This window comes from Octopus sinensis, linkage group LG10 (assembly GCF_006345805.1).
Source record: "Octopus sinensis linkage group LG10, ASM634580v1, whole genome shotgun sequence".
Classification (NCBI taxonomy): Eukaryota; Metazoa; Mollusca; class Cephalopoda; order Octopoda; family Octopodidae; genus Octopus; species Octopus sinensis.
Window position 1 is genome coordinate 20,763,897 of NC_043006.1, and position 25,333 is coordinate 20,789,229.

A 25,333-nucleotide genomic window follows, 5' to 3' on the forward strand; every position below is an offset into this window, starting at 1 on the left:
ATATAATGGTATATAATACACATAAGATGACCAGAATCATTAAGGATATGCATACAGGATATGCATACAGGATATTTTAAAAAAGATGACCTTTTTGTTGTTATGACGACAACACTAAATATGATGTTTATAATGATGACAATGATGATGATGATGATGATGATGATGATGATAATGATGACGATGACAAATAAGTGAAAACAACACTTACTTTGAGCTCTTGGAGCCTCTTTTGGATGTCTTGAAGGCTGTAAAATTGTAAATACAATATTTGTATTAGTAGTGATGATGGTTGTTGTTGTGGAGGTGGTGGTGGTGGTGGGAGTAATAGAAATAAAAAAGCTATCATCATCATCATCATCATCATCATTGTTCGACCGTGGTCGAGGCAATGGAATTTACCGTGCTACGCCAGACTTCACGGTCCATCATAACATTACGGAGGTCCTGTTGCTGGATGCCTGTATCCCTGGAGATTACAAAAAGCTATCAGTAGACTCAGCAGTAAGCAAAAAGTGCTAGGTTCAATACTCAGCCTAACACAAGGGAAGGTATACACACATAAGGCGGCGAGCTGGCAGGAATGTTAGCACGCCGGGCAAAATGTTTAGCAGTATTTCGTCTGCCGCTACGTTTTGAGTTCAAATTCCGCCGAGGTCGATATAATCAACTAAATCCGCTTGTCTGTCCTTGTTTGTCCTCTCTGTGTTTAGCCCCTTGTGGATAGTAAAGAAATAGGTATTTCGTCTGCCGCTACATTCTGAGTTCAAATTCCGCCAAGGTCGACTTTGCCTTTCATCCTTTCGGGGTCGATTAAATAAGTACCAGTTACGCACTGGGGTCGATATAATCAACTTAATCTGCTTGTCTGTCCTTGTTTGTCCTCTCTGTGTTTAGCCCCTTGTGGATAGTAAAGAAATAGGTATTTCGTCTGCCGCTACATTCTGAGTTCAAATTCCGCCAAGGTCGACTTTGCCTTTCATCCTTTCGGGGTCGATTAAATAAGTACCAGTTACGCACTGGGGTCGATATAATCAACTTAATCTGCTTGTCTGTCCTTGTTTGTCCTCTCTGTGTTTAGCCCCTTGTGGATAGTAAAGAAATAGGTATTTCGTCTGCCGCTACATTCTGAGTTCAAATTCCGCCAAGGTCGACTTTGCCTTTCATCCTTTCGGGGTCGATTAAATAAGTACCAGTTACGCACTGGGGTCGATATAATCAACTTAATCTGCTTGTCTGTCCTTGTTTGTCCTCTCTGTGTTTAGCCCCTTGTGGATAGTAAAGAAATAGGTATTTCGTCTGCCGCTACATTCTGAGTTCAAATTCCGCCAAGGTCGACTTTGCCTTTCATCCTTTCGGGGTCGATTAAATAAGTACCAGTTATGCACTGGGGTCGATATAATCAACTTAATCCGTTTGTCTGTCCTTGTTTGTCCTCTCTGTGTTTAGCCCCTTGTGGATAGTAAAGAAATAGGTATTTCGTCTGCCGCTACGTTTTGAGTTCAGATTCCGCCAAGGCCGACTTTGCCTTTCATCCTTTCGGGGTCGATTAAATAAGTACCAGTTACGCACTGGGGTCGATATAATCAACTTAATCCGTTTGTCTGTCCTTGTTTGTCCTCTCTGTGTTTAGCCCCTTGTGGGTAGTAAAGAAATTGGTATAAACACATAAATCACTTGGATACGATTAAATGATGACACATCTAAAATGAAGTGTCATCATCCAGGATGATGAAAATAGTCTGCAATCAAAATATTAGGGTTCTACATTTGTCAACCACAGCAAAAAAAAAAAAAAAATGAGTGACAGTTATAGTTAGTCGATGTTTCGGCTAGGTTGGCAGAAGAGAATATAAAGAGTGAAATATCTTGCTTAATATGGAAATACGAACAGAAACAAATGAGCTAAGCAGCCTCTACATAGTTGCTTAGTCTATTAGAAATAAGAGCTAAATCTCCCTCAATTCACACATTACTGTCCAAAAAGAGAACTCCAGCACCAAAAAAAAACCCCCTAACATGTTAGATAATGTAGTCTAAGCAGTATTATGTAAGGAAAAAAATATGGCAGGATAGTCACAATCGGATCGTTCGTGTTCATAAATCAGTTGAATAAAGACTGATTTGGGACAAAAGTTGTATATTACACTATTTCAAACTGGTGGTGAAGGCCTCTATGTTGTCATTTAAACAGCTAGAGAAAGAACAGCCAAATCTCCATCCAAATACATTCTATAACCTTACACAAAAGATAAAGTAAATTGAGAAATTTCTGAATAAACAATCAGATGGCCATGGTGGGAATATCTTTTATTTATATTTGTTTGGGTATGCAGGTATTTGGAAAAAGACGGCGAGCTGGCAGAAACGTTAGCACGCCGGGCGAAATGCTTAGCGGTATTTCGTCTGCGTTACGTTGTGAGTTCAAATTCCGCCGAGGTCGACTTTGCCTTTCATCCTTTCGGGGTCGATAAATTAAGTACCAGTTACGCACTGGGGGGGTCGATGTAATCGACTTAATACCTATGTGTGTCCTTGTTTGTCCCTTCTGTGTTTAGCCCCTTGTGGGTAATAAAGAAATAGATATTTGGAAAATATCCCGAGGAGTGACAGCCGTGCCCTGTATAGTTATTCATACGTTTCGTCTCATTCGATCCCCTGACCCCAATGTTTGTTTTGTCTGTCCTCGCATCGTCTCCTCTTTTTCTCAACCTTATGGTTAATAAAGAAATTGACTTATGTGTTCCAGCTATGACCATCCTATTTTATTTTCCGGCAATGTATCAAGGTCTACGTTATTCAATGTCCTTTTCTTTTAAGGCGGCAGAAAAATTTGACTGCTATTTCCAGCAGATCGAGCGATTGCATAGAACTTCTCTCTTGCTTGCTTTCGTAAACTATCTGAAGACATTCGTTATATTGATGATATGTATGTATTTTGACCGCAAAATTTCCACTGAAAGATGAAGACTAATCAAGAGTGTATCTTTTTGGATTATTCGTCGAATGTTTAACACTTTTGATAAAAATCTAAAGTTCATAATTTCAATCGCTTGGAGGAGTAAAGCAAAAATTAAGAGAAGAAACTGTTTCAACATTTCTTTTGTATAAAACATTGTAAAATCATCATCATCATCATCATCATCATCATTTAACGTCCGCTTTCCATGCTAGCATGGGTTGGACGATTTTGACCGAGGGCTGGCAAGCCAGATGGCTGTACCAGGCTCCAATCTTGATCTGGCAGAGTTTCTACAGCTGGATGCCCTTCCTAACGCCAACCACTCTGAGAGTGTAGTGGGTGCTTTTTACGTGCCACTGGCACGGGGGCCAGTCAGGCAGCACTGGCAACGACCTCACTCGAATCTTTTTACATGTGCCAGTGAAATGACGTTGGTAACGATCACGCTCAAATGGTTCCCTTTTACGTGCCACGGGTACGGAAGCCAGTTGACTGCTCTGGCAACGATCACGCTTGGATGGTGCTCTTGGCACCCTACTAGCACGTAATTTAAAATGTTTATCAGAGCAAAGTTTTAAGTCAAACTTAATGAACTGCCCTTTAGCAAGACATCGCACCTGCACAGCCACCCTGCGAGGGATATATAGCAAAGTCATGGGACTGCAGCATGGGAGATTGTGAAGAAGTAGCAGAAAAGCCCAACTGAGTCAATTCTTACATTCATGCTGAGTGGAGGAATCCCAGAACATCAATGGTCAGAATCACCAAAATCTATGAGGAGAGTAACTGCAATGCGTCCATAAGGGTGGCTCCAATGGTTGTATAATTAACCAATAGAAGATTCATTATGATTTAGGCTCCCAATTCAAATGCAAAATAATGGAATTGGATGGTGACAGAGAGTCATGGGAACCCACAAAGTAGCCAAAAAAAAATTTTTTTATATGACTTAAAAAGGGAAAGACAGCGCCCATGACATTTGACCTATTTCAAAAAATCTAAGACAGGTAGGAAGAAAGGAGTAAAATGTGATCAGATAGGAGGTCTGATAAAAGTGTTTGTAAGAAAGTGGACTCCACTACAGGTACTGGAAGAGAGGAGAAGTGGGGGGGGGGAAGGTGGTCATTTTAAACTATTTTATTTTCCGGCAATGTATCAAGGTCTACGTTATTCAATGTCCTTTTCTTTTAAGGCGGCAGAAAAATTTGACTGCTATTTCCAGCAGATCGAGCGATCGCATAGAACTTCTCTCTTGCTTGCTTTCGTAAACTATCTGAAGACATTCGTTATATGGATGATATGCATGTATTTTGACCGCAAAATTTCCACTGAAAGAGGAAGACTGAGCAATAGATTTAAAATAGAGGAAGAAGAATTATGAAGCAACGACAACAACATCAACAACATGACAAAAAGAAACAATAACAAACATGTTAGACTTTATAGAATAAGATACTTACAGAAGAGCCGGATATTTTAGTTGACTGGACAGCAGAGTCTGGTCTAGAAGTGCTGGTCCTAGCAGAACCTGGCCTAGCAGAGTTAACAGAGTCTCTCTGAAAGAAATAAAGATATAATATTTAATCCCAACAATTGGAAAGATTACGCTGTCAAAGACTGTATAGACTTCATCATCATCATCATCATCATTATCATCATCGTTTAACGTCCGCTTTCCATGCTAGCATGGGTTGGATGGTTCAACCGGGGTCTGGGAAGCCCGAAGGCTGCACCAGGCCAGTCAGATCTGGCAGTGTTTCTACAGCTAGATGCCCTTCCTAATGCCAACCACTCCATGAGTGTAGTGGGTGCTTTTTACGTGCCAGATGTGGCTGGCGAACGGCCACGCTCGGATGTAAAATCGTATATTTTTTTTAATTATATTTTATCAGTTTTTCTTATACGCTTTACTTTTATTTTTCTAACTGTTTATTTTACAGAACAGCCAGCCATGACAGGCAAGTGAATATAGCATCGCAGCATATATAATGCTTTTGTTAACTGATTCTCAACTGGGGTCCATATGGCTCTTTGTGGGTCAATATAAAAATTTATCAAAATTTATGTTCGATAAATTGCTTATATTCTTTTACTCTTTTACTTGTTCCAGTCATGTGACTGTAGCCATGCTGGAGCACCGCCTTTAGTCGATCAAATCGACCCCAGGACTTATTCTTTGTAAGCCTAGTACTTATTTTATCGTTCTCTTTTTTGCCGAACCGCTAAGTTACGGGGACGTAAACACACCAGCATCGGTTGTCAAGCGATGTTGGAGGGACAAACACAGACACACAAACACGCACATACATATATATATATATATACATATATACGATGGGCTTCTTTCAGTTTCCGTCTACCAAATCCACTCACAAGGCTTTGGTTGGCCCGAGGCTATAGTAGAAGACACTTGCACAAGGTGCCACGCAGTGGGACTGAACCCAGAACCATGTGGTTCATAAGCAAGCTACTTACCACACAGCCACTCCTGTCTACAAAACTTTTTATTTGTGTGTCTGTGTTTGTCCCCCCAACATCGCTTGACAACCGATGCTGGTGTGTTTACGTCCCCGTAACTTAGCGGTTCGGCAAAAAAGAGAACGATAAAATAAGTACTAGGCTTACAAAGAATAAGTCCTGGGGTTGATTTGATCGACTAAAGGCGGTGCTCCAGCATGGCCACAGTCACATTTTTATTTAAGCAGTTCCTAATAACATTTAATTATGTGCCAGCGTTGCCTTGACTGGCTTCTCTGCCGGTGCACATGACCTGCTGTGCTTGAGGAGACCTATTGAGTCAAGTACATCAACATCACAATAAATATCAAATGGAAATTGTAGTTGTGATACCTGTGCCGATGACACATAAAAAGCACCATCCGCACGTGGCTGATGCCAGCGCTGCCTTAATTGGCTTTTGTGCCGGTGGAACATAAAAAGCACCATCCGAACATGGCCGATGCCAGCGCCGCCTAGACTGGCTTCTGTGCCGGTGGCACGTAAAAAGCAACATCCGAACATGGCCGATGCCAGCGCCGCCTTGATTGGCTTCTGTGCCGGTGGCACGTAAAAAGCACCAACCGATCGTGGCCGCTGCCAGCCTTCCCTGGCACGTAAAAAGCACCCACTACACTCACGGAGTGGTTGGCGTTAGGAAGGGCATCCAGCTGTAGAAATACTGCCAGATCAGACTGGAGTCTGGTGCAGCCTCCTGGCTTCCCAGACCCCGGTCGAACCGTCCAACCCATGCTAGCATGGAAAACGGACGTTAAACGATGATGATGAAATACAGTAAGGTGTTTTTTATAAACATTGAATGGCTAATGAGGGCTTGTAGAGAAAAATAGGAACCAAAACGGTCCATAGGCAAAAAATCGGTTGAGGACCACAGATCTAAATAATTGTGAACAACCATAGACACCCTTTCCCCATCTAATTTTTGACCTAGTGGAACATCGAAGATCTGACAGTCGGAGGAAAAGAAAGTTACTTCAGTGGCCAGTTGGTAGTCATTTACAGCCAAGTAGACTGATGCGACATGAAATGAAGAACCTTGCTTGAGGAAACACCATGTCACCCAGTCCAGGAATTGAAAACACAACCTTAAACTGAATACCCTAGCCTATATGCCAAGTGGAAATACTTTAATGTATGTACCACACTTCAACAGATGAGGAATAATTCTATGACAAAACATGACAATTTGTATAGAAAATCCTCTTCCTACTCCTCCTCCTCCTCCTCCTCATCATCATCATTTAATGTCTGCTTTCCATGCTGGCATGGGTTGGACAGCTTGACAGAAACTGGCAAAGCCAGGACTGCAACAGGTCCCATAGTCTGTTTTGGCTTGGTCTCTATAACTGGATGCCCTTTCTAATGCTAACCACTCCACAGAGTGTACTGGGTGCTTTTTATGTGACACCATCGCCAGTGCTTTTAACATCATACAAATGCTTTTAATATGGTACAAACTATTGCACGATAACACATTCTATGGCAAATACCTAAAATTGCTTCCTCGTGGCCTATGCCAGGGGTGTAACCAGCTCACTTATGCGTACCTTTCCTTCATTGGACACTAAACTCTGCTTGCGAAGACCTGTTGAGGCAAATGAAATCGAAATCAAATTCGATGACTGGCATCCATGCTAGTGGAGCGCTTAGAGTACCATCCGAGCGTGATCGTTGCCAGAGCAACAAACTGGCTTCCATGTCGGTGGCACGTAAAAGGCACTATTCGAATGTGATCATTACCTGTGTCGCTTTACTGGCACTTGTGCAGATAGCATGTGAAAAAATATTTGAGCGAGGTCATTGCCAGTGCTACTGGACTGGTTCCTGTGCAGGTGGCACGTAAAAAACACCATTTGAGCGTGGTCGTTGCCAGTACTGCCTGACTGGCCCTTGTGCCGGTGGCCCATAAAAGCATCCACTACACTCTCGGAGTGGCTGGCGTTAGGAAGGGCATCCAGATGTAGAAACTCTGCTAGATCAGATTGGGGTCTAGTGCAGCCATCTGGTTCACCAGACCTCTGTCAAATCGTCCAACTCATGCTAGCATAGAAAGCAGACGTTAAATGATGATTTTTTATTTTTATTTCATCTAGTTTCAGCTCACGAGCTGTGACCATGCTGGGGCACCGCCATTTATGAGAAAAAGTTGTGGCGAAAGAGTCAGTGGAAGCTCACCATTACTTTCTGCTGGAGCTGCATGGAGCTTAGGTGTTTTGCTCATAAACACACACATCGCCCAGTCTGAGATTCCAACTCGCAATCTCTCAACTGTGAGTTCGCTGCTCTAACCACTAGGCCATGACCATGCACAAAAGTAATGCAACTATGAACTTCAATGGGAACTGAACTGAGAATACTGAGATGTAGAGAACAAAAGACGATTGATTGGCAGAATTGTTCAAGCATTGAACAAATACCTTTTTTACTACATCATTGCCTTCTGAGTTCAAATCTCATCAATCTCACCTTTGTATTTTATTGTTCTGGAATCAATAAAGTACTAGTAAAGTGCCGGGGTAATTTCTTCACCCCAAACATATATACATTTACACACAAACACAAATAGGGCTCTACATAGTTTCCGTATACCAAATTTGTTCCAAAGGCATTTGTTGGTCTGGAACTATAGTAGAAGAAACTTGTCTAAGGTGTTGCACAGTGGGACTGAACCCAAAACCAAGCGGTTGCAAAATGAATTCTTTATCCATGTAAACATAGATGTATATTAAGGTATATATGAGACATAACAGAGAGAAATGATGATGGTGTGTAGGGCAAAGAAAGAAAGAGAGAAAGAAAAGAAAGAAGGAAAGAAAGGAAAGAAAGAAGGAAAGAAAGGAAAGAAAGAAGGAAAGAAAGGGGGAGAGAGAGAAAGAAAGAAAGAATCTCTCTATATCTATATGGAAGCAGTATAAGTTATCTAGCAGGTACAGCAGAGACAGGGAGAGAGAGAGAGAGAGAGAGAGAGTGAAGCACAGTCACTAGAATATATAAGCATATATAGATAGAAGAGAAATAGAAAGAGGATAACTTACAGGTGAATTCTGTTTTGAGTTGTTTGACTTGATCTTCCGATGCAAAGCTGGAACTGGTGGGGATTTTGGACGTTGGGACTGTAAAAGAAATTGGCAGTTATAGATTTCCAGTGGTTTCATCACTGTTATATGACATTTAAGATGGTGAAAGTGACAAGTGTTTGTTTAACTCGGGCAGAACAAATATCCCACTGGATCCCTAGTATACAGCGAGGTCATAAAATACTGAGCATGGTACTTCAAACTGCTAAAAATATCAGTCAAATCTCCCTCACAATCAATCTGTTGAAGGTCACACTGGAGAATACAGTACTAGTTATACACCATTTGTTTTTCAGTGCTTGCATGGGTTAGATCAGGGGTTCACAACCATTTTTCATCCATGGAACCCTTTGATTACAATTTTATTCTGGTAGACTCTACCATAACCATTTGAGGTTTAGAAACTAGTTTTATAGAAACTTTCAAAATTCCTATTTTATTTTTTGCACGTGGGTTGAACTATGGTAAAATGTTCAAGAAAGAAACCTAGCAATACATACCAATATATATATTTGAAGCAAAATTTTCTCAAGAGCCCTTAAAATACCATCGTGGATCCTCAAGTAACTATTTTGTGGTGTGGACACCCCAAAATATTATATGGACCCTAGTTGAGAATCACTGGGTTAGATAAATATATTGTTGGGGTATTGTCTTACAAGTGGGTGCTCTCAACCCTTGATTGTATTTTTAAGTAAAAGATCTCTTATTCTGCTTGTTTTCAGAAGAACAATATATACTAAGACAAATACAATACTAATAAGTAACAGTTTAATAGTACTCTCACTCAAAAACTGTGGAGGCGCAATGGCCTAGTGGTTAGGGCAGCGGACTCGCGGTCGTAGGATCGCGGTTTCGATTCCCAGACCGGGCATTGTGAGTGTTTATTGAGCGAAAACACCTAAAGCTTCACAAGGCTCCTGCAGAGGGTGGTGGTGAACCCTGCTGTACTCTTTCACCACAACTTTCTCTCACTCTTTCTTCCTGTTTCTGTTGTACCTGTATTTCAAAGGGCCAGCCTTGTCACACTCTGTGTTACGCTGAATCTCCTCGAGAACTACGTTAAGGGTACACGTGTCTGTGGAATGCTCAGCCACATGCACGTTAATTCCACGAGAAAGCTGTTCCGTTGATCGTATCAGCTGGGACCCTCATCGTCGTAACCGATGGAGTGTTCCTACTACTACTCACAAACTGACAGTCAAGTACTCTATCAGTTTAAACCCCCACCCAACCTGTGTGTCATTGCTGCTGTCATCTCAGGTCAAGTTTGCTTGGATTTAGCTCTGTACTTGATTTTCCAAACACCATGGCACCAAGCAGAAACCAAATCAGAACGCACTTCCTGTTGGATCAATGGATGCATGGTTCAGGACAACAGTCAAAGTAGTGCTGGAACGAAAACAATTGCAGCGTGGAAAGTGTTTATAAGCCATTTAAGAAACACAAAAAAACCGTTAGATTCACTTCAACGTTTAAATTTAATTTGTCAAAATATCTTCATCGCTTTGAGACTGCGACCTGTTCACTGACAAAACTTTGTGATGCAGCACTAAGTTTTGTCAGTGAACAGGTCGCGGTCTCAAAGCGATGAAAATATTTTGACAAATTAAATTTAAATGTAGTCAAAGTAGTGTTATGGTTAAATGAAACTTTTCACTGGCTGAGTGTCATCTTTGACTACCATTTCTATAGATGTTAGCAGTGGTCCACAATAGGAACATGGTTACCTTAGTTGATGTCATTAATATGGTTCCATCTTCAATCATCTTGGGAATTTCACTGTTGACTATTGCTTAACTGATTCTTCTACCAAAACTGTATGTCTGCCATGCTACTTTCCATGGTGACTCCCATGACTTCTGATGGCGACTCTATTTAGTGTAACCTCACTTCAGACTTGTTTGGTTTGATTAGAACAAAAAAAAAAACAAATTCTGCCTCGGCCTTCTACATGAGATGGAGCCAGCCTACGTATGCATACCTTCCCTTCTTGGGACACAAAACTCTACTTGTGAAGACCTGTTGAGGCAAGTGAGGATCAGAATCGAAATCGATCAATGGAAATTGCACATGTGTTACCAGTGCCGGTGGCATGTAAGAGAACCATCTGTTCGTGACCGTTGCCAGCACCGCCCCGACTGGCCTCGTGCCGGTGGCACGTAAAAAGCACCATCCGTTTGTGTCCGTTGCCAGCCTCGCCTGGCCCCCGTGCCGGTGGCACATAAAAAGTACCATCCGTTCGTGGCCGTTTGCCAGCTCTGTCTGGCACCTGTGCGGGTGGCACGTAAAAAGCACCCACTACACTCACGGAGTGGTTGGCGTTAGGAAGGGCATCCAGCCGTAGAAACACTGCCAGATCTGACTAGGCCTGATGAAGCCTTCTGGCTTCACAGACCCCAGTTGAACCGTCCAACCCATGCTAGCATGGAAAACGGACACTAAATGATGATGATGATGATGATGATAGTTCTTTAGACCATGTCATCATCATCATCATCATTTAACGTCCGCTTTCCATGCTAGCATGGGTTGGACGATTTTGACTGAGGGCTAACGAACCAGATGGCTGCACCAGGCTCCAATCTTGATCTAGCAGAGTTTCTACAGCTGGATGGCCTTCCTAACGCCAACCACTCCGACAGTATAGTAGGTGCTTTTTACGTGCCAACAGCATGGGGGCCAGTCAGGCGGTACTGGCAATGGACCTCACTCGAATCTTTTTACACGTGCCACTGGCACAGGTGCCAGTGAAGCGACATTGGTAACGATCACGCTTGAATGGTGCCCTTTTATGTGCCACGGGTACGGAAGCCGGTTGGCTGCTCTGGCAACGATCACGCTTGGATGGTGCTCTTGGCACCCTATTAGCACAGGCATAAGCACCAGTAAGGGCTGCGAGCTGGCAGAAACGTTAGCACGCCGGGCTAAATGCTTTGTGGTATTTTGTCTGCCGCTGAGTTCTGGAGTTCAAATTCCGCCGAGGTTGACTTTGCCTTTCATCCTTTCGGGGTCGATAAATTAAGTACCAGTTATGCACTGGGGTCTATGTAATCGACTTAATCCATGTTTGTCCTCTGTGTTTAGCCCCTTGTGGGTAGTAAAGAAATAGGTAACGTGTGACTATGCAAATCCCATCACATGATCAAGACTGCGTTAAGAAACAGAATATCCAACAAATGATACTCACTGACTGTTGATGTTGCTGCTGCTGTTGTTCTTCCTCTAGTTTTCTCTCTCTCTCTCTCCTCTCCCTTTCTCGCCTCTCTTCAGCGTCTTTTACCTGTTTCTCTGCTGCTGCCTTCTTGCTCTCCAGCAGCTGCTTCATCTCTTCTTCACGTCTTCTCTCCTAAAACAATTGAATAATAATAATAATAATAATAATAATAATAATATAATAATAATAATGAGGTAACCAGAATGTGGAATCTAAAAACAGAAACAATTCCTATCACAGTAGATGCATTAGGCATGATAAAAAAAATATTCAGACAGGACTTACAAACACATATAACATACAGAAAATTGCACTACTAGGCACTGCACACATCCTACACAGAACACTTTCAATACAGTAACCATCAGAGCATCACAACAAATCACAGCACATACCCAAGGCACACAGAGCTGCGGTGAGGAATAGTGGATCACATAAACCCCAGTACTCAACTGGTACTTATTTTATTGACCTTTGAATGGACGAAAAGCAAAGTCAACTTTGGCAGAAGAAATGCCAAAGAATTTTGTCCAGCTCACAACATCATAAGCGGAAAGTGTAACCTCTCGAAAGAGCTGTTCTTCACTCCTGTTCCAGAGCTTCGGCTGTGGGGTCATTCCGAAAAGCTCTATCTGCGACGATTTCATCTCAATCGAAGGAGAGGGGCTTTCTCCGTCCAGGTTGCGGATCCGTGGAATAAGCTGCCAGACGAGATGGTGAAGATGCTGACGACCGCTCGGTTCAAAGTCTCCCTTGACCACAAGTGGCCTGAACTCTTTACATGAACACCACCCTGTACATAACTCCATGTCCCCCTACATGGCCTTGCTTTTTGCTTTTTGAGCCAAAAAATTAACTAACTAACTAACTAATGATTCTGAGAGGCCAGGTCATTGGTTGATACACTAACTCCAGTACTGGACTGGTACTTTAATTTATTGATCCTAGAGAGATGAAAAGCAAAGTCAACCGTGACAGGATTTGAACACAAAATGTAAATAACTGAAAGAAATATTGCAAAGCATTTTGCTTGATTCTCAAATGATCTCTCAGTATATTGCCCTAATAATAATATGTTTTTGATTTAGGCACAAGGCCAGCAATTTTGAGGGGCAGGAGTTGTTGATACCATTAACCCCGATACTTGGTTGGTCCTTCATTTTAATGACATTCATCATCATCATCATTTAACATCTGTTTTCCATGCTGGCATGGGTTGGACAGTTTGATATGGGTGGGCTAGGCAGAAAACTGCACCACGCTTCACTTCCTGTTTTGGCAGGGTTTTTACAGCTGGATGTCTTTCCTAACACCAACCAATTTACAGAGTGGACATTGGAGGGATGAAAAAAAGAAAACCAGAGAACAGTAATGAAAGCCTTCAGTTCTCAGTTCTACACTGCTCAATACTGAAATGGCTTCCATCGTCTTCCTTTGGTTATTATAGTTTCTCATGCTGGTATGGGTCAGACAGTTTGACAAAACTCAAGGTGGCAAGCTGGCAGAATCGTTAGCACGCTGGGCGATATGATTAGCTGTATTTTGTCTGCCGCTACGTTCTGAGTTCAAATTCCACCAAGGTCGACTTTGCCTTTCATCCTTTCGGGGTTGATTAAATAAGTACCAGTTACGCACTGGGGTCGATGTAATTGACTTAATCTGTTTGTCTGTTCTTGTTTGTCCCCTCTATGTTTAGCCCCTTGTGGGTAGTAAAGAAATGGGCATTTCGTCTGCCGCTACGTTCTGAGTTCAAACTCCGCCATGGTCAACTTTGCCTTTCATCATTTCGGGGTCAATTAAATAAGTACCAGTTACGCACTGGGGGTCAATGTAATCGACTTAATCCGTTTGTCTGTTCTTGTTTGTCCCCTCTATGCTTAGCCCCTTGTGGGTAGTAAAGAAATAGGTATTTCGTCTGCCGCTACGTTCTGAGTTCAAACTCCGCCATGGTCGACTTTGCCTTTCATCATTTCGGGGTCAATTAAATAAGTACCAGTTACGCACTGGGGTCGATGTAATTGACTTAATCCGTTTGTCTGTTCTTGTTTGTCCCCTCTATGCTTAGCTCCTTGTGGGTAGTAAAGAAATAGGTATTTCGTCTGCCGCTACATTCTGAGTTCAAACTCCGCCATGGTCGACTTTGCCTTTCATCATTTCGGGGTCAATTAAATAAGTACCAGTTACGCACTGGGGTCGATGTAATCGACTTAATCCGTTTGTCTGTTCTTGTTTGTCCCCTCTATGTTTAGCCCCTTGTGGGCAATAAAGAAGCAAAGACTCACTGAGTCACAAGAGTTTGTTGTCATAGTGGAGATACATGGCAACCCCACATTATATGTAATGATGGGTAGGAATGGTCAGGGATGGAGCTACAAAAAAAGATAAAGATGGCAGCAATGAGACATCATTACTATCTTTGCAAGAAGGTGAATGAATGACAGTGAGGCGATAAGGTTCAATATGTAGGGTTTTCAGTCCCCACTTCTCCCAGACACCAGTGATCATCAGTAAATACTTACTTCTTCAGCTTTAGCTTTCTTCTTTTTCACTTCCTGTTCAAATTCTTCCTGCATCTTCTTGCGATCATCTTCCAAACGTTTGTTAACCTTATCTTCCTCTTGTTTCTGAAGTTCCAACTCAGCCAGTTTTCTGTTTCTTTTCTCCATAATCTAAGATAATAAAAAAATGAATAAAAGTAATAATAAAAATAAATAAGTAAATAGATAAATAAATAATAATATATATTTCTTTATTGCCCACAAGGGGCTAAACATAGAGGGGACAAACATGGACAGACAAAGGGATCAAGTCATTTACATCGACCGCAGTGCGTAACTGGTACTTAATTTATCGACCCCGAAAGGATGAAAGGCAAAGTCGACCTCGGCAGAATTTGAACTCAGAACGTAACGGCAGACGAAATACGGCTACGCATTTCGCCCGGCGTGCTAACGTTTCTGCCAGCTCGCCGCCTAATAATAATGTAGGCTTAGGAGTGGATGTGTGATAAGTAGCTTCTAGGCATAGGAGTGGCTGTGTGGTAAGTAGCTTGCTTATCAACCACATGGTTCTGGGTTCAGTCCTACTGCATGGCACCTTGGACAAGTGTCTTCTACTATAGCCTCAGGCCGACCAAAGCCTTGTGAGTGGATTTGGTAGATGGAAACTGAAAGAAGCCTGTCGTATATATGTATATATATGTGTGTGTGTTTGTGTGTCTGTGTTTGTCCCCCCAACATCGCTTGACAACCGATGCTGGTGTGTTTACGGCCCCGTTACTTAGCAGTTCAGCAAAAGGGAACGATAGAATAAGTACTAGGCTTACAAAGAATAAGTCCTGGGGTCAATTTGCTCGACTAAAGGCGGTGCTCAAGCATGGCCACAGTCAAATGACTAAAACAAGTAGAATAGTAACAATGATAATAATAATGATCATAATAATAATAATAATAATAATAATAATAATAATAATAATAATGATAATTCTTTCTAAAATATGCACAAAGCCCAAGAGAGATGGGTAGTTGATTACACTGACACCAATGCTCCACTGGTACTATGTAACTAACTCCAAAAGGATGAAAGGCAAAGACAACCTCCCAGCTTCATGCCTAAATAATAATAATAATCAACAAAGTCTCAGCAAATTTGTACTTGAATGTAAAGTTCATGAAGAAAAATTGCTAAGCATTTCTTCATGCTCTTTATATTAAGTTTGTAATTGATTACCATGTGGACTGTTAGCTAAGTCCGTAAGAAGAGCTTTATGTGATAACTGCATGACTACTCCAATATATTATTTAATAAACACAATATTATGTTTTTATGAGCTACTATTAGTGTCATGTGCTGAGAACATACCAAACACTGTTTTATAACAAGTCTGGTGTTTGACACTAATGATTCTAGCAGCTCAATGCCATAATAATAATAATAATAATAATTATAATAATAATAATAGTCCTTTCTATTATATGCACTAGGCCTGAAACTTGGAGGAGGGGGTGAGTTGATTACACTGACTCCAGTGCTTGACTGGTACTGGTTTCCTCAAACTTGAAAGGATGAAAAGCAAAATTGACCTCAGACGAATTTGAACTAAGACTGTAAGGACAGACAAAATCCCACTAAACATTTCACCTGGCATACTAACATTTCTGCCAGCTTGTCGCCTTAATAATAATAATAATAATAATAATAATAATATAGAAAGGATTGAGGTAACTCCTCTTGAAGATACAACGTCAAAATTAAAAGAAGAGTGCCTTTGTTATCTAGTGAATGATATTTTGACATATTGTGTGTCTTCAACTGGTTAGAAGGTTTTGGCCAAAGTGCTAGCCAAGAGATTGGCGCTTGTTGAGGACAAGCTGGTCAGCAAGACGCAGACATGCGCCGTGCCGACCAGGTCGATACACGACAACCTCCATCTCATGCGCTACATCATAGAGAGGGTGGGTAACGACGCTGGCGCGGGTGGGGCTTTGATCAACTTGGATCAGAGTAAAGCCTTCGATAGGGTCGACCATCGGTACCTGGCAGCTGTCCTCAAGGCAGCCGGCTTCGGTCCAGTCTTCCGCGGGTGGATAGCTGCTTTATACAGCAACATCTACTCGGTGATACGGGTGAACGGTCACCTTTCGGAACCGTTCGACATCTCGCGTTCGGTCCGCCAAGGATGCCCTCTCTCCTCCCTCTTGTACATTTTGACTCTCGAGCCATTACTGCGCAAGTTGGAGGCTTTGAGGGGTATCCCGCGCGATCTAGGAGGCGGAAACAGCGTGTCTGCTTATGCCGACGACGTCACCGTGGTGGTGTCGAGCCACAGGCACATTGGCCTGATTGGCGAGACGCTAAACCAGTACGAAGCGGTGACAGGGGCAAAGATTAACGCGGAAAAGTCTGTGGGCTTGCAACTGGGCACCTGGAGAGGCAAGCCCATGCCGTCCAACAGCGTCGTAGGGCGCTGGACAGACGGACCCGTTAAACTGCTCGGGGCCTGGTTCGGTCCGGACCTCCAGGTGGATAAGAACTGGGAAGAGGTGACGAGCAGGGTGGCACGTCTCACCCAGAAATGGGCTGAGAGGAAGCTGTCCCTGAAAGGTCGAGCGGAGGTGACGAATGCGTACATCGCATCCGTCATCTATTACCGCTTGACCGTCGTCCCTTGTCCCGACCGCTGGTTGGCCAAGCTGGTACGCCTGCTCTTCGACTTTTTGTGGAAGGGTCAGGTGCCACTGGTCAGGCGATCCATCTGCTGTCAACGACCGCTGAACGGAGGCCTTGGAATGCCGTGGTTGCTGTTGCGCAGACATGCGCTCAGGCTGCGGCATCTCAAGCGCTTCCTAGACGGTGAACAGGTGTGGTCGTCTTTTGTCAGACGCGATTTTCCGCAGCTCGTCTCTTTGACGGAGCTGCAGACCTGGATCAAACGTAGACCGAGAAAGGGCGCTTGGCACCTCGAGTGCCGTCAAGCCCTCTCCGCCCTCCGCCAGGCGGGCAATGCGATCGGTTACAGCTCCACTCTAGCGTTCTATAGAGGGTTAGTGGAGGAAAAATGCGATGACGTTCTCAGGGAAACTCTAGGCGTTGAAGACGACGAACTGAGCGGTCTGTTCGGGAGGACTTTCGGGCCGGGGCCGATGGATAATTTCCAGAGGTCTCTCGCCTGGCAGTGCTACCGAGGGGCTCTGCCTGTTTGAGATAAACTCTACCGGCACGGAAGTGCCGTCAGCCGAGCCTGCCCGAGGTGTTGCCAGGACGACGAAACCGTTCTGCACGCACTCGTCCAGTGCCCGAGTATTGCTGAAATATGGGTTTATGTCGAACAGCTACTGTCACGTGTAGGACGGATCCGACTATCGGCTGAATCCATTGTGAAGATTGCCCCACCGACCTCCTTTAACAAGGAGGGCGAGGCCGTTTTCTTGTGCCTAGTGGCTGTGGCGAAAGAGGTGGTGTGGTGGACTCGTTTGAAAGGGCTAAAGTCAGACACTTTCCTCTTTGGTCAAGGCTTCATCAACTTTTTCAAGTTTCACTTGAAAAGGAAGATGAGGTTAGAGAGGAAAGTGCTGTCCGATAGCAAGTTTTATGAAAGGTGGGTGAATTGTGCGAGACTGGCCTGTATAAATGGACCAGTTCTCAGGTTTCGCCTGTGATTTCAAAAAGGTAATACAAAAGGAAGAAAAAGGGGACTCTCTACACCCCTTTTTTGACCAGGCTCCCGTTGGCTTTTGTAGGGTTTTTTCCACCAGGAACCTTTCGAAACGTCTCCCCCTTTTGGGAGTTTTTCATTGTTGAATTTTATAAGTTGTTATAAAGATTTTTACTCGATGTTTTTCAAAAACGGCAAAACCCTTTGTAACCTTTCGTTCTGTCTTGTCCCTTTATGTAATCATGCGTGTCAGCCCTTGTGGCCAATAAAAAAGAATTGATTATTATTATTATTATTTTAATTTTGACTCTATATCTTCAGGAGGAGTTACCTCAATCCCTTCTATATTAACCAAAACGAAGTAGATTGGCAAAATTATTTTTTGAACCAGTTGAAGACACACAAGATGTTGAAATATCGTTCACTAGATAACAATATTCTGCTCAATAACACAAATTTGCTTGTCAGTTGTTTGACCGTAACCAGTTGAGCATAGCTTAGTGGCTGACAATATGTGCATCTCTGATCATGAGCAGAAGTAGTGAGGGAGCAAAATAGGCATGTGTTGAGGGGAATTCTTTGGGGCTTGGATAGTTCACCTCTGGAAACATGGGTGTTTCTTTCATCCAACATCCTTACACAACCTTCATTCAGGGACCTTTTGAGCAGGATAGGCTACTTGACCTGAAGAAAATTCTAACTGGGCCCCACCTGCAAGGTCATGCACTGTTTATCTTCATAGGAGATCACTGTGTTGCACACATATGGTTGCGATGCATGTGCCCGGTATACCCTTATCAGGCAGGTACTCATTTTGGGTATACTGGGCTTTGTATTTTTTACCCCACTGTCACTTTGATGGCATGCACTGCTCTCTCATATAATAATAATAATAATAATAATAATAATAATAATGATGATTTCTTTTATTTGCCACCAGGGTGAAGGATGAGGGGGACAGTACAAAGACAAAGTGTAGGGGAGGGGAGGGTGATAGAGATGTAGCCCTCCTGATACAGGATGATCTCAAGGGATAATCAAGGAACCCGACTGTCTGAGATTTCCCTGAACACCAAAAGCATGTGCCCTCTCCAATTCCTTAAGAAAGAGGAGGAGGAGGAAAAGAAGAAGAGGATTGGAAAAGAATGTCCCGTAGAGCCTCTACAGAAAGTTTGCTTTAAGGGGCAGGAAAGATTATCAGGACGGTTTTGAGCACTTGAAAGACTATTGAAAGATAGTGGATACCTAAGGTTACAGGTAGTAAGCCACTACCCATGTAAATACTGCCAGAAATAAGACCAAACCTGAGTTAAATCAATAACCTACAAGGTCTGAAATTTTGGGGTGGAGAGGGCTTGACTGGCACTAATTTTATGAACCCTGGAATTTGAACTCAGAATGTTAAACCAGACGACGAAACGCAACTAAACATTTTGTCTGGCATGCTAACAATTCTGCCAGATGCACAAAATCATTTGCATACTTCCCATAATCTATGTTGGTACAAGTCTATCTTATTCTCAAAAATTGGAACTTAAGGATTTGACTTAATCAAATGGTATGGATGATTGGAGAGATGGTGAAAACACAATGCTAATTTTTGAAGGGCATGGCTGTGTGGTTAGGGAGCTTGCTTCCTAACTATATGGTTTCGAGTTCAGTCCCACTGCGTGGCACTTTGGGTAGATGTCTTCCGCTATAGCCCCGAGCCGACCGGAGCTTTGTGATTGAATTCGGTAGGCGGGAGTTACTGCCGTGTGTGTATGTGTGCGTATAGCTGCTCAGTGCCTCTTCGAAAGAGAGAGAGAGAGAGAGGACAAGGATTTAAAACCATAGTTTTGTGTGAAGCTGTCACAGAAATACCTGTATATGGTCACTCAAGCTGCTAGAAATAGCAGCCAAAACTCTCTAACTTCCTAACAAAAAAAAAAGTAAAAACAGACAATATTTGATATTACAGTCTGAGAAAAATTATGTCTGAAAAGATGAAGTGATCACAGCTTGTACGTCTTAGATAAAAGGTGAGGAGCTAGATCAAGAATAAGCACATGCAGCAGTAGTGATGATGAAGTTCTTATGGTTTTCAGAGACAGCAGATGTGATTACACAAGCATACAAACCTAAAATATTGCATTAATGAGGAAAAATGGTATAAATACCTGCTTTTGTAGTTCATCACGATACTGGTCCATAGCAGACTTCTGGGCGTCAGTCTAAGAATAAATACAAACATACATATCATGAAGTGTATATAAAAGGAGTATATACTCATAAAATATTTTCCTCAATCTAGTCTGCTAGCCAAGTCTGTAAGATGAGCTTAATATGAAAGCTGCATAATTTTCCAAATCCACATCTTATACTACTTATATGATGAACTTTCCTGTCAAAGATGACATATGAGTGTTCGACTTCTGCCGAATGACCAGCACAAATAATTTTTTTACAATAATCAAGTGTTCATGTGGCACACTAGTTCACTCTCTCCATCAAATTGACGTGGTCAGAACAGGTGCGCAGTGTACCCACACATCAGGTGTTGAAGTGATTGCACAGCAATGTTAAATGAAGTGTTTTGCTCAAGAACACAACGGGCCACCTAGTCTAGGAATTGAAATCCTGATCTCTAGATCATGAGTGCAACAAAATAACCACAAGGCCATGTGCCCTCACTGCTCATATATATATATATATATATATATATATAATATATATATATATATATATAATAATTATTTGAGGGAATATTATTCCTAACTTACAGGGAAAAATTCAATTTAGAAATACTAAATCAAATTTCATAAAATATAATATATATATAAAAAAATTAGAAAAAAAAAACACCTTTTATCAATTCAAAATGAACAATTAAATTACACCATCTAGAAAATTACATATAATAGAAATATTAAAAATAAAATAACAATAATATACCGATGATTAAGTAAATTGCAAAATAATAATAAAAAAATAATCCTTAAACCCTTAAAATGTTTTAGCCCGAACGCCGCGGCCATGCTGGGGCACATTTTGCAATTTACTTAATCATCGGTATATTATTGTTATTTTATTTTTAATATTTCTATTATATGTACGAGGGGCGTTCAATAAGTAATGCCCCTGACCCACTTCCCATAGCAGTAGAGCAACGAAACTTGGCACAGTTATTAGTCTTTTTCTACATAGGAACCACCCAGAGTTACGCATTTCTCCCATCATTTGATGCGGCTCTGGAGACTGTTTTTGTAGAAGAACCCAGCTTGGTCCTCCAACCTCAACGTGACTTCAGAAATCAAGGCTGCATCATCTGGGAAACGCTTTCCTTTCAAAAACAACTTCATGATTGGGAAGAGGTGAAAATCAGAGGGTGCAAGGTCAGGAAAGTAGGAGGGATGGGGAGGAGTTCATAGCCATACGCCTGTGCTTCTGATCTGGCGACAAGCGAGTTGTGGACCGGAGCGTTGTCCTGCAGGAGGAGGATGCCTTTGCTGATCTTGCCCCGCCTCTTGATTATGATAACTTCTCTTAATTTCCTCAAAAGTGAAGCATAATAGGCTCCTGCAATTGTGGTACCCTTTGCCAGGAAATCTGTCATCACTACTCCGTCCTGGTCCCAGAAGACTGTGAGCATGACCTTGCCAGCGGAGGGCTGCACCCTGCCTTCTTTGGAGGGGGTGAGTCACGGTGCTTCCACTGCATTGACTGGGCTTTGGTCTCTGGATCATCGTGATGGACCCAGGTTTCATCCTGTGTAATCAGTCTTTTGAAAAATTTTGACTCATCTTCTTGGCACATCTCCAAATTCACCCTCGAGCACTCGACGCGTTCTTGCTTCTGGAAAGGCATGAGCAGCCTGGGAATCCATCTGGCAGACACCTTTTCATATGCAAATGGTCATGAATGATAGTTTCCACAGACCCGGTACTAATCTTGACCTCATGGGCTATTTGGCGAATAATTATGCGTCAATCTTCCAAAATGGCAGCCTCAACTTGACGGACAGATGCCTCATCAATGGCAGAAGGAGGCGACCAGATCTGGGAGCTGTTTCCACAGAGTTCCGACCATGTTTGAATTCACGATGCCAGCGTTTTACAAGGTCATATGATGGGGCATTATCACCATAAGTTACTTTCATTTCATCAAAAGTCTCCCGTGGTGTGCGTCCTTTCAAATACAAAAACCGGATCACTGCTCGACACTCAACAGGCTCCATTTCACACTTGACTCGGTTCAAACACCTGTAAATCAGAAACCACAATTAATTCAGAGCTGTAATTTGCCACTTACTCTATAGAGATATAAATGATTGCACATGCAAATTTCAGCTAGATCAAACAACTGCAAGTGGGTCAGAGGCATTACTTATTGAACGTCCCTCGTAATTTTCTAGATGGTGTAATTTAATTGTTCATTTTGAATTGATAAAAGGTGGTTTTTTTTCTAATTTATTATATATATATATATATATATATATATATACATTATATATTATATATAATCGAAATAAGCAACAGGATATCAAGAAGTGATGCAGTACAACCATTTCAAGCAGCTCTATTTGATAGAACAATGCAATCATGACATCATTTTAAATGCAGGGCTATCATCAGTTGCAACTTAAGTACCTAATTCAACTGAATCTCAATTATTTATATATTTAATAAACACATTATATGTCTTTATGTGCTAATATTAGTTTCATGTGCTGAGAACATGCCAAACATTGTATTATAACACATCTGGTGTCTCAGCACAATCATCATTATGCCATGTGGGCAGTGTCTGATGATTGTGCTGGGACACCAGATATGTTACAAAACAATGTTTGGCATGTTTTCAGTACATGAAACTAAAAGTAGCACATAAAAACATATATTGCATTTCATCATCATCATCATTGTTTAACGTCCGCTTTCCATGCTAGCATGGGTTGGACGGTTCTACTGGGGTCTGGGAAGCCAGAAGGCTGCGCCAGGCTCAGTCTGATCTGGCAGTATTTCTACAGCTGGATGCCCTTCCTAACGCCAACCACTCCGAGAGTGTAGTGGGTGCTTTTTATGTGCCACCTGCACAGGTGCCAGACAAGGCTGGCAAACGGCCATGATCGGATGGTGGTTTTTACGTGCCACCGGCACGGAGACCACACAAAGCTGGCAATGGCCACGGTCGGATGGTGCTTTTTACGTACCACTGGCACGGAAGCCAGTCAGGGCGGTGCTGGCTACGGCCACGTTCGGATGGTTCTCTTACGTGCCACCGGCACTGGTATCTCAGCTACAATTTCCATTGATGTTGAAAGATTTCGATTTCGATTTCGGTTTTCACTTGCCTCAACAGGTCTCCACAAGTAGGGTTTGTGTCACAAGAAGGAAAGGTATTTATTAAATAATATTGATCTCTCACAAAATGGAGAACTTTTTTTTATTGATCTTACCATCACAAAACAGCACACTATATATACATACATATATATATATATTATATATATATATATATAATATATATATACATTATATATTATATATAATCGAAATAAGCAACAGGATATCAAGAAGTGATGCAGTACAACCATTTCAAGCAGCTCTATTTGATAGAACAATGCAATCATGACATCATTTTAAATGCAGGGCTATCATCAGTTGCAACTTAAGTACCTAATTCAACTGAATCTCAATTATTTATATATTTAATAAACACATTATATGTCTTTATGTGCTAATATTAGTTTCATGTGCTGAGAACATGCCAAACATTGTATTATAACACATCTGGTGTCTCAGCACAATCATCATTATGCCATGTGGGCAGTGTCTGATGATTGTGCTGGGACACCAGATATGTTACAAAACAATGTTTGGCATGTTTTCAGTACATGAAACTAAAAGTAGCACATAAAAACATATATTGCATTTCATCATCATCATCATTGTTTAACGTCCGCTTTCCATGCTAGCATGGGTTGGACGGTTCTACTGGGGTCTGGGAAGCCAGAAGGCTGCGCCAGGCTCAGTCTGATCTGGCAGTATTTCTACAGCTGGATGCCCTTCCTAACGCCAACCACTCCGAGAGTGTAGTGGGTGCTTTTTATGTGCCACCTGCACAGGTGCCAGACAAGGCTGGCAAACGGCCATGATCGGATGGTGGTTTTTACGTGCCACCGGCACGGAGACCACACAAAGCTGGCAATGGCCACGGTCGGATGGTGCTTTTTACGTACCACTGGCACGGAAGCCAGTCAGGGCGGTGCTGGCTACGGCCACGTTCGGATGGTTCTCTTACGTGCCACCGGCACTGGTATCTCAGCTACAATTTCCATTGATGTTGAAAGATTTCGATTTCGATTTCGGTTTTCACTTGCCTCAACAGGTCTCCACAAGTAGGGTTTGTGTCACAAGAAGGAAAGGTATTTATTAAATAATATTGATCTCTCACAAAATGGAGAACTTTTTTTTATTGATCTTACCATCACAAAACAGCACACTATATATACATACATACATATATATATATATATATATATATATATATATACACACACACACACACACACACATATGTATACATATATATATACATATATACACACATTATGGCTGCCCCCTAATTATCGAGTATGGCCATTGCACGAAGCTTAACTGTTATTGGTGCTGCGATCGAATGTGACTTTTTAGCCCAGCTAAAGATCTACAATGTCTTGTACAGAATTGGCAACTAAAACCTTTACCGGTAATAGCCGGCTGTAGTTGTAACTGGGTTTCATGTACCTTTGCATGTTGTTTAAGTCCTCCTGCCGAATTACACTCTCTTCCACATACCTGACAGATATGATTAGTATGGTGTCTAACACCACCACCAGTGGCCAGGTTGTCACTCATCTGTCTTGCATTATGACTACAAGGTGCATTCAGAAAGTATCCAACTTACGTTTTTCTGCCAAAACTAATGCTGCAAGGGCAAAATCCCGTGGGTGCTTTTATGTGGTACTGGCGCAGTTGCTTTAGCATGGCACCTGCACCCATGAGCCCATAAGACAATGCCCTCTTGGCTGAGAGAGGGAGTGAGGGGCATGGTTGTAATGGACATGCTTGTATGTATGGATGACCACGATTTAATTTAGCTTGATGTGTCTTCTCAAGCACAGCAAATCACCAGAAGTCTCAGTTCCATGTCATCTCCTCTGTGAGACCCAATGTCTCAAACTCCTTTTTCATTGTCCTACCTCTTCTTGGGGCTATCTTTTCCATAGGTTCCCTTCACAATTAGACGTGCTTGAGAAGAAGACCCATCAAGCCGAGCAAAATTGCAGTCGTGGCAGATATCGGCGTCATGCAAATTGGCACCCATGCAGGTGGCACGTAAAAGCACCCTGGTATCACGCAAACAGCACCCATGCTGGTGGAATG

General features: G+C 42.3%; 1 protein-coding gene across 4 annotated transcripts in view; it reads right to left on the minus strand.

Annotated features, from left to right (window-relative positions):
- Positions 1-25,333, minus strand: part of LOC115216579 (centrosome and spindle pole-associated protein 1-like) — a 138,754-nt gene that overhangs the window by 42,641 nt on the left and 70,780 nt on the right. For all 4 annotated transcript variants that reach the window (XM_036506336.1, XM_036506335.1, XM_036506334.1 and 1 more), the window contains 6 exons: positions 20,087-20,140; positions 14,293-14,442; positions 11,747-11,905; positions 8,515-8,592; positions 4,423-4,518; positions 212-248 (listed from right to left, as the gene is read on the minus strand). In XM_036506336.1, coding sequence (XP_036362229.1) covers positions 212-248; positions 4,423-4,518; positions 8,515-8,592; positions 11,747-11,905; positions 14,293-14,442; positions 20,087-20,140 — 574 coding nt within the window. The remainder of the gene's footprint in view (positions 1-211; positions 249-4,422; positions 4,519-8,514; positions 8,593-11,746; positions 11,906-14,292; positions 14,443-20,086; positions 20,141-25,333) is intronic.